At 43.1% G+C, this 16565-nt stretch overlaps 1 protein-coding gene across 4 annotated transcripts in view; it reads right to left on the reverse strand.

Moving 5' to 3' along the window:
• Window positions 1-16565, reverse strand: part of SATB1 (SATB homeobox 1) — a 314329-nt gene that overhangs the window by 230024 nt on the left and 67740 nt on the right. For all 4 annotated transcript variants that reach the window (XM_085630449.1, XM_085630451.1, XM_085630452.1 and 1 more), the window contains one exon: window positions 15041-15495. In XM_085630449.1, the coding sequence (XP_085486575.1) occupies window positions 15041-15495 (455 nt within the window). The remainder of the gene's footprint in view (window positions 1-15040; window positions 15496-16565) is intronic.

Consider the following 16565-nt stretch of genomic DNA (forward strand, 5'->3'; position numbering starts at 1 on the left):
AACCATAGGTTTCACACATGTTATAGTTAGCTGGACATTTTACTGATAAAAAACCATTGAAATTCCCCCGTTATAGTTAGTGCAGGCAACTATAACTCACGCGACCGCAATCCTCTGCTGATGACATATGTGTCTTTATGAAAAAAAAATATTTGTAATATATGTATAGCTAAAATTTCATGGAAGAAGACATGGGCAAATAAGTGTCTAAATACAGTATTAGCATCAGCAGAGGATTGCGGTCGCGTGAGTTATAGTTGCCTGCACTAACTATAACGGGGGAATTTCAATGGTTTTTTATCAGTAAAATGTCCAGCTAACTATAACATGTGTGAAACCTATGGTTTTTTCACTGAATTTGCAAGGTTTTTTAAATGCTAATTCCTAACTATAACGTGTGTGAAACCTATGGTTTTTTCAGTGAATATATATATATATATATATATATATATATATATATATATATATATATATATATATATATATATATATATATATATATATATATATATATATATATATATATATTCACTGCCAAAAAAACAAAGGTTACTGGGACGCTATAGTTAGGAAATAAAATTTTAAAAACGTATAAATTCTTCGAAAAAACAAAGGTTATGGAGACGTTATAGCTAGGCTCAGATTTCACTCGAACAAAACCATAGAAATTCAGCAGTTATAGTTACCTGAGCTAACTATAGCTTTCACCCCTGCAATGCACTGCTTATGAGCTCACATATTACATCACTGATGACATGGTCAGTGACATTACTGATGACATCTCTAATAGGGTTGCATTGCAGGTTCTACACTGCAGCAGTCAGGCTACACAGGGTAGGCCTGAAGTCATGCTTGCACTGGCACTGCAGGTGCTGCAGTCCACAACTGGCATTTTAACTTCCAGACCCTGGGTGCACTTACTACACTATATACTAGGAAACTAATGGCAAGTTAAAAATGCCAAATTAGGAATAAGCCAGTGTAACCATGTCTAAAGGGAGAGTAGTGGCACTTTATCACTGGTTAGCAGATCTAAAGCCAGCAAAAGCATAGGGTCCAGCAATAGGCAAAAAAATCAGAGATGACCACGCAAAAAAGGCGGATTTCCTATACCCTCCTCACCAGCAGCAAAGGTGAGGTTCCTGAAAGTAGTTCTAGAACCGGACCTTTCCCCTATGGCACAGTTCAATACAGTGAGTTGCTCCTACTTCCATCGCTTTCATTCTAGCAGGAAAATGCTACCATTTCTCTCCAAGTACAGCCACGCTATGCTAGTTGACTTGTTTATAGTATCTCTTCTTGACTGTTGGTATTTATTGCAGCCTCCCAAGTTATGCACTCAACATATTGCAAAAGGTCAAAAATGCTGCTCTATTAATCGTGTTGGGCCTGCATAAAAACTGACCATGTGTCTCATTGACACAGTTGCTTGACCTCGCTGATAACAGAACAGAAGATACAATGTGAATGCCCGTTTCTCAGTCACAATTGTACTTTGGGAAGACCATTTCAGGGAGAGCTAGACATTTGCAGCATTACAATGAATCTCAATCACTGCACTTGACAGTTTATCCCTTCTTTAGTCCTACTTGTCGTGAAGGAAAAATTTAGTAGACTCTCCCTCAGGTAACTTGATGTCAATATTTGGAACAAGCTACTGGTGGAAGTTAAGACAGACCTGATAGTACTTGGCTTTCAGAAAGGCATTAACGAATTGTTGCTATGTGGTCCTTTAGTTTTGATCCAGATCAGGTAATGAGTAGGACTTTGTCTAATCTCTAGCAACATGAAGCTACCAGTTGGTGTTGGTGCACTGTAGAATATTAAAAGACAAGTCACTTACATTCAGCAACGCCTTATCTGGTAGAGACGTAATCTAGACGCAGATTCCTCTCCTTAGAATTTCCAAGGTGTCACGCTGGATCCAGTAGACTTTTGCTCGAGCAATACCCTTGCACGCTAGTAGGTGGCATCGGTCAGCTCCACGTGACGTTGTCAGCACCGGAAGTGACATGCACGTCACCTATATAGGCGACACCTTGGTGCGCTGACGACAATTACTTTTCATGACTTTCCATGCCAGGAACATGGAGCCATAAAATGCACTGACAGTGGCGTGTTTAGAACAACTAGGGCCCTGAAAGGGATCTGCCCTGACTCTAAAAACCTGTCTGTAGTGTGGGAACGATGGGTGGGTCGTTAAGGAATCTGCAACTAGATTGTGTCTCTACCAGATAAGGCGTTACCGAAGGTAAGCAACTTCTCCATCCGATAGAGACATGTAGCCGCAGATTCCTTACTTTAGAATGGATACCCAAGCAATACCATCCCTGCATGAGGGACTGCGGACAAGTTTAGACCAGGAAATTCTGGCTTGACTGTCCAGGCAGTAGTGCTTATTGAACGAGTGCAGTGATGCCCACGTTACTGCCTAACAAATGTCACTGTGGTCGCAGCCTTCGCTCTGGTGGAATGAGCTCTTAAGGCTTCAGGAGGATGTTTCTTGGCCAGAGAGTAGCAAATTTTGATGCAGAGGACGACCTCTCACAAGACAGTCCTCTTCTGCAATGCGCAACCTTTCTTTGATCCAACGTATCCCATGAAGAGTTGATCATCCACCCATAACCCTTTAGTGCGGTCAAGGTAGAACGACAACACTCTTCTTGGATCCAGATGGAGTTGCTCCTCCTCTTTAGAGGGGTGCGGAGGAGCATAGAGAGTGGGCAAGGTGGCTGATTTCCCACATGGAATGGTGTTACCACTTTCGGTAAGTAAGATGCCCTAGTGCGTAGCAACAACTTATAAGGGAAGATGGTCAGGTAAGGAGGCCTGATGACAGAGCCTAAAATTCGCTCACCCTCCTGGCAGAAATTATCGTCACTAAAAAGGTTGTTTTGATGGATAGCAGCCGGGGGGGAGGGGTCAAACGGAGCACATACCAGGAAGGTGAGAATCAAATTAAGGTCCTACTGAGGCATGATGAACGGGGCAGGGGATTTCAATAAAGAGGGTGGGTCTGGCAGCCTCAAGAAGGCAGACCAGCCACTTGTGATCTTGAAGGACCGGACTAGGAAGGTTTAGAGGCTGCAGAGGGAGGAGTGGACTGAGTGGACCTCTGGACGCCAGACCCATTGGGTCAAACGGAGCCGCGTCAACTGCAACACAGAGGTTGCTGAACTTGCGCAGTCTTGTAACCATGATATGGTTGGTGTGGCTGAAAGCCCCTTCAGTGGCCATGATAAGGGTGAAAAGCAAACTGGGATTGATGGTTTACCGAAAGGCCCAGAGACTTGGCCGTAGCCCGGGAGTCCCTAAAGCGCAACAGGGCCATGTCTACCTGGTCCCCGAAGAAACAGGTCTCATCAAACGGAATGTCGATAAGGGAAGCCGGCGCCGGGGAAGGTCGCAGGGGCACGACCACCACTAGATCCATTGGGGGACATCGGCACCGGGGTAGGTCCGAAGCCGCCGACGTGGAACCCAATGGAGCCCCCTGTGAACCGCTGGGGCCCGAAGGTACGCCGGGAGAGTCAGGTCGCCCAAATATGATGCACTTGTTGTCAAAGAATTCTTTAAGCTGGGTGGGGGTCGCTTCTGCTCCTGGAAAGGCAGGGAAGCGTGGAGCCAACCCAGGCACAGGTTCAGCAGAACGAGTTCTGAAGCGTTGAGACACATCTGTCCCATTGGCCGACGGACAGGGAGAAGTTGAAGTGCACTTCGACTTCTTGTGTATCTTATGCCTTTTACCTGACTAGCCCGAAGACTTAGAGCGGGAGGATGAGGGTGTAGGACTTTTGAGCGGTACCGGACCTTCCTGACGACTGATAATGAAACCTTCAGGTTGAACAGCATAGAATTGAACGCCGGCACACAAGCAACTTTAGGGACTGCACTCTCAAAGCCTTTGGAGCCATGGCCTGGCAGTCGGAGCACAACTTTGAGTCGCGGTCGCAATCCAGGCAACAGAGACAAATTAAGTGCAGATCCATCACTAACATGGCGCGATGGCAGGTGCTGCACGGTTTGAACCCAGAAGCCTTCATTGACATTAAGAAAATATCTACACACTAAAAAAAGTCGACAAAACATCGAAAAAAGCCTGTCAACAAGTGACAGAGGGTAGCTCTCTTCACAGATCTCCGCTAGTTGGTGCAGATAGAAAAGAACTGTTTCAGCGCTCCAATGTTACGCCTATATAGGTGACGCGGACATCACTTCCGGCACAGATGATGTCACGTGGGGCCAACCGACACCACCTACTGACGCACAAGGGTATTGCTCGAGTAAAAGTCTTCTGGATTCAGCCTTACGCCTGAGAAATTCTAAGGTAAGGAATCAGCAGCTTGATGTCTCTATCAGATACCAAACATAAACAATAAGTGCCCAGGTTATTAGAGAAGGAGTCATGAGCAGTATCAGGTGGTGTGATTAATTCTTGATTTAAAAAAAAGAAAACCCTCACCCATCAAGGCGTGGCATGCTTCATCATCGGGTTCCTCCTCACATTGGTCATTCTGTCACTCTGTCATTCTGTCACTGTGGACTAAACCCTGGACAACAGGAAAGCACCTGAGGTGGAAGTTATCAATCACAATGTGGTGGCGGAGTATCTGAATCTACTGGCGTGGGGAAAACATAATGTGAGATGCAGAGTGAAATCCCCTTCATTTGAACAAAGTGTTAGTCTAATAGTACGTATATTTCACAATTCCCTCCCCCCTTCCTCACCAGAAAACCTTGGCACTGTAAAACCACATTGTGGATGTCACTTCCACCTCAAGTGTTCCAAGGTTGTAGCCCACATTGATAGAATAACTCTACCAATGTGAGGAGGGGCCTTCATGAAGCGTGCTAACCCTCAGTGGGTGAGGACGTTCATATTTTAAAAACAAGAATTCATCACGCCAACTGGTATTGCTCGATACTCCTTCACTAAATTACTCTGCTACGAATTATCTTAGTATTTTGAAGGGAAGGGTATATCCCTTCATTTTCACTTGGTGATGAATAATACAATAAAATCAAAATAGTGATTACAAGGCATTTAGTAGTAACCAGCCCTCACTAACTAGTCATACAAAGTTAATCATTGGTGGTGTAAAAAAGCTCCTTTTCATAAGGGTGAAAATTAAAACGCTTTACTTGATTTACCAAGATAAAGCAGGATGGGCACAGATGAGTCATCAAGCATAAACCCAACGATCTGGACGTGCCAATTACTGAAGTATCCACATGCAGGAACGCTTATTGCCTTTCTGGAGGGAGACTGTCAAATTAAGAGTAACATTTCCATAGTTTGTCTTTCTAGACCAATTAAACTAGTATATGCATTTTGGAGAAGATATGAAACACTTTCGTTGCACTTCTCTTGCCTATGGAATTTAACAACTTGATACAGTGATGGCAGCATCAAGGAGACACATTCAGTCACATTAAAAACAAGCATTGGCATAGCCAATAGGTCTCGCCTTTGGGACCTTATAAGTGTTTAGTTGCATAACTAAATACTTATAAGGTCTCAAAAGCGAGATCTATTGGCTATGCCAAGCGGCCGTTAGGCCGCGAAAGTGAAACTGATCGCGATCAAACAATCAAAGTGGCCGCGAAAGTAGAAGTAATCGCGGTAAAGCGCGGCGCCCGCGCACATGCACTGTAGCTCTAGGCTGGCCTGGTAGCACTTTTTGGAGCCCTCTCAATAAGTCTCGCCAGACCAGCGCATGCGCTGGGTCAGGCGAGACCTAAAAAGACCTGTACTTTGGGTCAATTGTTTGGCTTACTAAAGGGGTAGAGTGAGACAGATGGGAGATGTGACACCACAGGTATCTAAGTGCATAGGAGTGACATATCTTTTTGAATAACGAGAGCCAGTCCTGTACCCCTATGGAGTGAAAAAGCTTAACTTTGAACAGAAAGTTGGCTGGCTGTGCTCAAAAACGGTTCATAAAGGTACACCGGAGCTGAGTTGCCATAACAGGCCTGTGTGTCGAAAGATGTGAGCAAAGAGATTGTCTGACTAAAATATTGCGTCCTAAATATCATTTATAAACATAAGACCCAATTCACAAACGTAAACTTACACGTTTAAGTTTAAGCTTTTTCAGTATTCACAAAACTGCATTTTAATAGTAAGTTTAGGAGTGTGCAGACTCTACAGTGCGGGAGAAGAACTCCACACATACATAGATAGGCCTGCCCTATACAGAATACCATTGGGGTCTGGCATAAATTGTAAACCTCCCTGCATACACGTCCTATTAAGGCTAGTATTCGAGCTATTGCAACAAACTTTCCTTCTTCCCCATGTGTGCCAAACGGGAACTTTCAACAGGTTAATATGCGCACAATCTGTAAAATAGGGATCAGGTAGATATGACACTGGAAGGCTCTCATCTCAATCCTCAAAGCAAACCCACCCAACCTGCTTTACAGAGGATCCTGAAAACTGCCTGTTTCAAGAAAGCCCAACACAGGCAAATAATATTGCCAGAAGGCGTGGTTAGGGGACATCGGGCTGAACCCAATGCACGCCCTTCAGACCCTGAATTGAGGAAAACTGCCTGCAACCTCCAAACCTACTACCCCTCACAATACACATATAACAATTCCAACTTCAGTAACGTACGACCAATGCCAAACGGTCTTAGACTGACTGCAGACAAGCGGACCAACCTGGCATCCTGGCCCAGCTCTAAGTGCACTTTCTCCATGGCAGACAGTCTAACAACACAAGAAGTTATGGAAAGAAGACAGAGGATCAATCTCACATCCTGACGAGACTCTGATCATCGACCCACAGCTAAGCCATAGTTCTAATGAGTAATAGGACGCTTGGCAGAGAACATTTATACTGTAGCAGAAGCGTCTTCAGCATCAAATGCTTTACACAGAAGATCGTGATGTATGAAGGATCCAGCAAAGGCAGATTAAAGAATTCAGGCTGCAAGGGTGAGAGGAGAGGGCACTGGGCAATGCTAGACAGCACACTGTACAATTGAGTTTTCAATTATTACATTAAACAGATTTACAATTTGAGGCACTGGGAAAAATAGTTAGTAGCTCTGTGAGCAAAGGGCTCTAAAATGGCCACAAGGCTTCATGCTTGTACTATGCAAAAGAAAATAAATACATTGTCGATTCAATTTATAATATTCCATTTATATATTTTAACGATTTCAGAATCCTCTTAGTTGCCCAGGAGAAAATGAGAACATACAAGTTCTCTTTTTCTCTTGTATTACTTAAATGAAATATAGTTTGTCGGCATATAGAAGCTAAAACAAATAGACAAAAATCACTAACTAAAGACTGAGATGGGGAGAAATGAAGAAAGTGAAAAACAGATCATTCATAACTTGAAAGTGAACCCTGTATTAACTTGTTTGTCATAGAGGGCAGGAATAAGCGTCATGACTCTTTCAAATGACGTTTAGCACCTTATTCCTGGAAACAACAAATACAAATGACTTATTCATAACAAGCATTGGCATAGCCAATAGGTCTCGCCTTTGGGACCTTATAAGTGTTTAGCCATGCAACAGTTGCATAACTAAATACTTATAAGGTCCCAAAAGCGAGACCTATTGGCTATGCCAAGCGGCCGTGCTGCCATGAAAGTGATCGCGATCAAACATCAAAGCGGCTGTGCGGCCGCGAAAGTGAAAGTAATCGCGGTCAAGCGTGGCGCACGCGCGCACATGCAATGTAGCTCTAGGCTTGCCTGGTAGCACTTTTTGGAGCCCTCTCAATAAGTCTCGCCAGACCAGCGCATGCGCTGGGTCAGGCGAGACCTATAAATGACTCCGTTCTATTTATCTACTACATTTGTTACTTTAGTTCAAACTCAGAGCATCACTGGTTGCAACATTAGTTGCACAGTAGTCCACTGGGTACTCTGAGGAACACTCCCTCCTTGGTTGAAAAGAACTCAGAACTAGAACAACAACTGGGTCAGCAACTCCCACGTTTATAGGGTGTAAGCAGATAGATGTGGATTCTTTGCAGAACCAGTTTGAGTCAGCTCCAATGTGATGTGTAATTCTCTGTTTACAAGACCCCGCCTTTTTCGTGAGTGATCCCCTACACAGCAGGACTGACTCCAGGCTGGACACCCACAACAGGGGCATAAAGAGGCATGAGGAGTATGCACCTTGACTATCAACAGCTGCACGTGACAGTGATCATGAACAGAGGAAAAGGACTGCTCCCTTCTAAAAGACCCTTCACAGCCTGACACAGACACAGCGGTCCCATTCTTCACCCCTGTGATCCACCAAATGGCTGTACCAGGATGACTAATTAGAGCACTCTGTATCAGAAAGGACCTCATTGACTTTCTAATAGGGACCCAGCTCCTCCTTCACTCCTCCAATCACAGGAACATCAGCAATACACTTCCACTGTCTTGGTAAACTACGACACCTCCATCTTGTGTACAAGAGCAGGCCAGAGGTTTCCAAAACGCGACCCACACACCTGTGTCACTATGGTTCACTCAAGCACTCACACTGCATACCAAACTCCCATAGCATACATGCATATGTTGAAGAGCACAGTTTCTTGGCGCTAAGATTCTGGGTTCACCGTTTGCAGAGGAATTGGGGTGAAAGGGCCAGTAGGTTACCATTTGCATCACAGAGGTAAAGTGGCCACGGCAGACTATAACTACTACATAGCACATTATCCTGCCGCCGCCACCACACCGCATATGTGAAACCAGGGACAGTAGTCCTGCAGTGACAATGAGGACTCACTTAGTGCACCCCACCAGGTCCAGGGCAATTCTAGAGCCCAATGTAAGCCAAGTAATAGAGTTTGGGCACACCGGTAAGAGGACTCAACTGTATACCATGGAGGGGACATTCCCATCCAAACAAGGACATTTTACATATGATGAATTTGAGAGCAGGTATTTTACATATGCCTTGGTTTGACTGACAATCTAACTGGAGTTTAGTATTAGGTGGCTGGGCAAGCCCAGCCCTATCTCATCTTGGATAGACAGGTTGCATGGCTATGTCGGTCCATCACTGGGCATTTGGCTGTTGTGACTACATGCTGAATGCGCCTTGGGATGCATTTCTGTCCTACATCGCAATTTCAAACCGCCAAAACACACTCGCCCAGACGAAAGGATTCTGGTATATGTATTTCTGACCCTCTGCTACTTTGACTATTCCCTCTGAAACAAGCACCAGGTCTTGAAAGACTTCAAACTTGTGACATCTGCAGTTGGTGGTACAACTATTCTGCATATTTGATAAGACTATCAAATTGGGGAGTTTTCTAGCCGGTCACCATTAATTATATGGTGAATGAAGTGATCTTTCTAGGAAAATAGACAACTGTGCCACAGCCATGATAGTTGGGAGTCATTTTCTTCAGATATCCATCCTACTATGGCTCTGCAAACTGGGACAACACACTTCTGAGATAGGTTGTGTGGCCGCACAAATTCAGAACACTTGAGTCAATCAACTGACAGTAATTTAGGTACAGCCTAGTGCTTGTCTTAATAAATAGAAAAGTGCTTTAATGACAAAGCAAACCGAAACACCACACACAATGACAAGTCAGCAAAAGGATACTATAATCTTACCTATGGGCTCTAGCCAAGTGTTGCACCACCTATAAAGCACTCTCCCAGTTCCTATGGTAATAGCTGTAATAGTTATAGTATTTAGCAGAGATAAAAGGTCATAGCAACAACCAGCGACCTGTGAGAGTCCACTAAGTGATCCCCATGTTAGGCAAAGCATAGGTTAGTTTTTTCAGATCTTGTGCAAAAGTGTTCACACTGCCAACATTAACTTTCATAATGACAAGCTTAGCGTTACAAGTTAAAGATACAGTCTCTCTGTCTTCTGTTGTAAATCTGATTCATGCAAACAAACGGTTAGATTTAGGACTACAACAAAACAACAAAAGGTAACATTACTGGAGTAGATTTTTTGTACTTACACAGAATAGTACTTCATGTAAAGAGTGGTCCCTGAAAGTCTACAATCATGTAAGCTTTTGCACATTCAAAAACACATATCCATTCCCTTACCATCCAGGAAATGATTAGAAATGTAAATAGTGTGAGAGTCAGAGTAAAACCATTTCCAGGGTGAACAGGAGATGCAAAACAAGAGGATGGTTGTGCAAGGTGAGAACCTCGTTCTGTCAGTGCCTTGTGGTGCCTACGGTAAGACTACACCCTCTGCATAAATGCGTTGGCTTACCACAAGGCACTGAATTGAGCTATATGCACAATTTTGAATTGGGGAAATTCCAATGACAAAGTAAACATTGGCAAAGCCACTAAGTGCCTGTTTTTAGATTTTTTCCAATTCTGAGAGCTTGCCACTGCCAATGTTTTTTGGGGAAATAAGGGACTAGAACAGTTAAGAAGCTATGCTCTATGGAACGGACAAACACAAGCAGAAGAAGTAAAGTCATCAAATAAGAAGCAGACAAATGAGACTGAAAAGATGGCCGAGCAATCGTAAGCAATTGGCTGACCCAAAGCCCACTATACGTAGTGGTATTGTCTACAATAGGTCTTTGACAACAGACAACTAAAAGCTGTCCCTGGGCGAGACAAGACCAACTCTTCCAACCTTTTTACTGAAGTAATCACTACTAGGAAGAATGCTTTCAAGTTAAGCACCCTTAGCTCACCCTTTTCAAAAGGTTCACGAGAAGACTGTTTTAAGACATCAAGCAACGATCCCAAGATGGGTAAACCAGTCTAGACAAAGGCCTCAGATTAAGGAACTCCTTAATTAACCTCTGAAAGAGACCACCATCATCCTGAATAATTACCCCAAGAGGATCTAAAGGCCCTAATGGCTGTCTATTGAGTCTTACTGATAGAAACCCTAAATCCCAGAGCAAACCTATCCCGAATAAAATCGAACATCCTAACCAGCTCAACATACAGCGAAATTAAGTGTCTGGACTCACACCATCTTTGAAACAATTTCCAATGCCTTGTGTTGAAGAAAAAGTGGAAGCCATTCTAGAAGCCTGAATAAAGGAAGCCACCCTTTCCAAGACCCCCTTCTTAATCAGCTCTGCTTTCTCAATCTCTAGGCAGTTATCCTATGGGTTCTCAAAGTCTTGTCTGAAGACAGGGAAACACTGGGGGAGACATGAGCACAGGAAGAAGAAACCCCTTGCTGATCCTCATTGTCATGATCAGATGTAAATACGCAGAGAAGGGCCATGTTGGCACTATCAAGTTTACTACAGACCTCTCCCACCTCAACCTGATTAGAAACCTAAAAAGAAGGAAGAGCAGAAAGGAATAAAGCACTCCCTCCAGCCAAGGGCAAGAAAGGGAATCCACTGCCCACGCCTTCTCCTCTCTTATCCTTGACTAGAGTAGAAAATGCAGGGTGTTCTGTGCTGACACAAACATATCCACCCTTGGAGGTAACCAGCTTTGACAAATCCTGGCAAATGCCTGCCTGCTCACACACAACTCCAGTAAAGAAGGACTCTATTCTCAGCCTATCTGCTCTGACATTTGATGTCCTGTGATTGTAGATAGTCCTCAAATCTAAGATCTTGTCCTGTGTACAGATGAAGATCTGATCTGAGGTCCTAGACAATGCAGGGGACCTCGTACCTTCCTGTTTGTGGAGGGTGGATTTGGATGTGTTATTGTCGGTTTCAACAAAATCTATTTTGTCCACCAGAAGAGAAGCAAATGCCAGAATTGCCAGCAGAATTGCTTCCAATTCTCTCCAGTTGGAGGACCTCAATTGTTGGACCTGCTGATATCCCATACAGGTGCCATACCCTCTTGCACTGGCATCTGTCAGTATAAGCAGCTGCTGAGGTGACAACTGGACTCCTTTCTGGATGTTCGATGATTGCATCCACCATGACGGTTCCTTTCTCATTTCTGCTGTCACAGGAATATTTAGAGATAAGTGCTCAGATGACTGTTACCAATGAGCCAAAATGTGCCTTACAAACTTGTTCAGGTGAAACCTGGCCCATGACAATAAAAAGATGGTTGCTGGTAGATTGCCCGGCACCTGCAGCCATGCTGCTGCTCTTAGATGGTCCTAAACATTGATCTTGTCAAAGGATTGTGATAAGAGGACGAGGTCACCAAACAGTCATCAGATAAGGAAGAATAGCAATGCTCTCCCGACGCAGCTCGCCTACTAGAGGTGATAGAACTTGGGTAAACACCATGGGTGCCAACTTTAGGCTGAAGGACAGAACTCGGACCAAAAATGATCGGAACCAACTGCAGGACTTTTTGATGCCGGCTCTATTTAGGGATATGGATAAAGGTGTCCTGAAATTCTATTGTAGAGAAAAAGTAGTTTTTAGACACCAAAGAAATAACCTGCTACAAGTAGAGTATTTTGAAGTGAATGGTCTTCATCCAGAGATTTGTTCCCCTTTGGTTGACTACCAGCCTGTTCTCTCCATTGGCCTTCTGCACAAGAAAAAAGGATGGAATAGACTCCGTTTCCTCTTTCTGACACAATTGCCCTTTAACTCCCAGAAACCATGATAAGTGATAGAACAATCTGTACGGGATCCACAACAGAGTTTCACCAGGACCAACAGATAGTACCATAAACAGCGCTCGTAAGCAGGCTCTTCCCACTACTACCACTTTTGCATACAATGAGACAAAGACATTTTCTCCATTCAAATAGACACTATAATCGAAGGTAATTCTTCTTGTTAAATGCCTCTCAGAATGTCAGTATCTTAAGGTGATCAACGAAGCATTACAATCAGAACAGCCCTTTGATGAAAAAATATTTAAGATGCAAATATAAAATCCTCATAGTTTGGTATTAGATATGCATTTCGGAAACTGATCAGCTTGATGTAATATGGGACGAATGAAGTTGAGCAAAGGTATGTGAAGGAGAAGGGATAAATAAATAGTATTTGGATGGTTCTGGAATATAAATGAGCACTGGGAAACTGTCCACTTGAAAGTGCCATGGGGCTGAAATCACTTAAGAGAGGGCTTAACCACAATTTTGAACTAGACAGCCCATAACCACTTTGAGACTAATTGTATTATATTGTAGTTGCAATTAACTGCCTCATCTACCTGATGAGATGCAGAAGTGCATGAGTCGTATGAGGAACACCACTACACCATAGGTCGTGTTCAGCTGGAAGGGTGTTAGTTGTGCGGCCTATGTGGGAAGTACATTGGTGTCATGTTTGATGGACCAGCGGTGTTCTTATCCTGTCATCTACTTTAATGCTTACATTTATAGTGGAGTGATAAGGATTTTGCTTAGATTAGAAGGGTGTGGGTTGTGAGTGTACTTCCTGTGGGAAGCGTTGTGGCATTCTGCAGATTAATAGCAGGTTGCTCTTCTCCTGTAACAGAACCTGTTCCTAGAATGGAATAAATTAAAGCGCGAGATAGATGTTAATGTGACTGTGCCTATTATTCAGGTGGGGCAAGGGTTATGGTTGCTAGGTAGGTTTGATTGATAGCCATCTGAAGTTCATATCCTCCTTGAGTAGGACACTTGCACTTTTGTTACGTTTTGTTAAGTGATTCTTTTCTTGTGTACTAAATTTCTGGTGAAACTTTATTTATGCTTTCCAGAAGTGATTGTAAGATATACATGCATCTTTATGAGAAAGCTTGCATCCACTACAATATTTTTAACTGAAGAATCGTCCAATTATACTCGTGTTCAATTAAGCCTTGCAAGTACTACCGTCGACACACAAGAAAAAAATGCCTACAAAAACCTGGAGATAATGTTGAGAAAAAGTATGTTTTTTGTCTCTCGTGCACACTCAACTTGTCTAGAACTTTCTTCTGCATTTATGACTGCTAAATGCACAAACTTTAGTGCTGCACTGTAACACAATCGTTGGAATTAACTAGGTTTTCTTTTTCATTACTCTTCTTACCATAATATTTCTGTATGAAAAATATACCCTTTGCAGACAATTAAGAACCCACACTTTTGGGTGGAAGGGAACATGATATAAAAATATCTACCACTCGGTAAGCATCAGACTTTGCAACCTATAGTAATGTTATTATGCCTCTTGACTTGGTCAAATACCACCAAGTCGAACTGATCATGGGTCTTTAGTCTGGACATACCAGAACAACATTATTTGGACAGTTATTGAACATGACAACGTTTATTTCCGATCCACACACTATATGCATGCAATAAAGCCCTACAACGTGCGCAAGATAAAAGATTCACCAGCACTTAAGTGTTTATATTAAATATAACCAGTTTCAGTGAGTGCAGCTTTGCTCACTTCTCCAACTAATTAGTTACTGGACCCAGTGGAAGCTGAGGAGGGAGACTGTTTCGCTCATGACTATACAATGGTGCTGTAAATCATTCCATAAGACACATATGTCGAGCGTATTTTTCTTCAATGTGAGTTGTTTCAAAGCACTCGTCTCTTTTTTCTACTGTATTCCCATATTTAAGTACACAGGAAACACAGAAAAAGAAGAGAGGTGGTGTAATAGATTTACCTTCAGCATTACAACTACCTCAAAAGAAAACAACTACAACTGAATAAGAACAAACCCATGCAGAGCGTAAATGCTCCAAGAGTACTCCTGGCCACACTTCACAGGCACGCCAGTTAGGATCGGAGGATGTCAGCTGAAGACAAACATTACATGCTTTATTCGTCCTGGCAAAAAACAAGTAGAAGCTGGACTTAGCTAGGTGTTGAAAATGGAATGCTACAAGTGGGCATGGAGTTTCAATTGACCTCAGGCTTTAGAAAGCATCTGGCAGCGTAATGCTGCCAGAGATAGCATATACACATACATTTTAAAGCCCATTCTTGAAATATCAATTCACAAATACTTAAAATATGGCAGATTTCAGAAATCAATGGTAAATGTGCACCCCAAGAATTCGAAGGGACGTATTTTACATTCTATATTAATGGCACACGGATAATCGATTAGTTTCAAATTCCGCAGGTTGTACACTGGTGCACAGTCCTGAGCAGACATGCGACTATCCTATACAGACAGACACCCGACACGCAAGAGAAATCTTACCTGAGTTCTGTTAAAAGCCACACGTGCAAACACCGCCTGTGAGATTCCTGCCCTCTTCAGCTCATCGCGTACCCACTGGTAGATATCGGAAGACACCTCTGTGTTGGTTGAAATTTGTTGCTCCAATGGCTTGTTAATAGTTCTACTGACAGGAGGAGGATGGTTCAAGTACTGTTGATTTAAGGACTGGTGAGCTAAAAGTCTGTTTACTGCATACTGCTGGTTTAATAACTGAGCCATCACCAGCTGCTGGTTTACCAGTTGAGGGCTAATAGGAGAGGATACAAGTCCCGGGTGCATGTTTGAAATCGGTGTTCGCACTGGTGGTTGGCTGCTATGAGAAAGCTGCACAGGCGATGGGGGCTGTTCAGTTGCGTTCCCTTGCAGGGGCTGTTGACCATAACCAACATGGTTGTTGCCTTGCTGGAATATTTCAGAGATGTTTTCCATTTCAACTACAGTAAAATAAAAAAGAAAACTAAGAGAAAAATCTATTTACTTATACAAAAATCTTGAAAAAACGCCTCTCAGGAGACAATATGCGGATGAGTTATTAGAATCACATGCCAATCTACGATAAAGAAAACGTCTTACAGTAATTAAAAACCTTATGTGCAAAGGGCATTATAATTACAATGCAAAACCTAAACAAAGTCACTAATCCATGTTACCATGCACTTTGGATGCCAGGACATGTCCTGTGCCCTGAGCCCAGTATTGATGTGCACTGTACCTTGACCACAATCAACCCACATTTTTGAGCCTGACTTAGCCTGTGTCTACTCCCTGTGCCTGCTTTCCCGCCCAAGTCTGGGCAGTCTCGACCACATACATTTGGGACTTTGGGAAGGGTTAACGAACATCTAACATGGCCTGCAGATCATGAAGATTTTTATGCCACCATAGGTGCATCAGGATGTCATAAAAACACATCTGGTCCAAGGAGTGCAGTTTGCAATCCACAGACTCTCCGAGTAAATAGCTTTTTTTCCCATTTGCAAGTGCCTTTTGGACGCATCTATGTTGCACCCTTATGCTCTTTGGATGTCGCAAGCACACGTTTCCACAAAACAGGGTTGTGTGACTTCACTGTAACCAGATATTAGGCATTATTTCATCCTACAAAGCCTATGACATTATGCCAGGCTATAAGCAGTGTACTGGGCCTAGCATTTTGCTTCCCATTCTAGGTTCCGACAAACCTCTTCTACCAGGGCTCCAATCCTGAAAACGTAGGCCACATCTCTTTTGTACAAGTAGCAAATGGACAATTTCTCACATTAGCACTATTGCAAAATTAAAACGCTTATATGTTTCATCATCACATTCCCGTCGTCCTCTTTTAAAGCCCCCAAGAAGCAGACTAAATGAAACTATGATGTGGAAGGTTTGGAGTCAGTAAAGAAACCATACCTCAATGAAGAAATCATTACTAAATTAGAAATTCAGTTTCAGTATTCGGTAAAAAATTCCGGCTGAACCGGGTGCACTAGGAGTCTGTATATCTTAGTGTATATAACTATTT

This window comes from Triturus cristatus, chromosome 10, assembly GCF_964204655.1.
Source record: "Triturus cristatus chromosome 10, aTriCri1.1, whole genome shotgun sequence".
Lineage (NCBI taxonomy): Eukaryota > Metazoa > Chordata > Amphibia > Caudata > Salamandridae > Triturus > Triturus cristatus.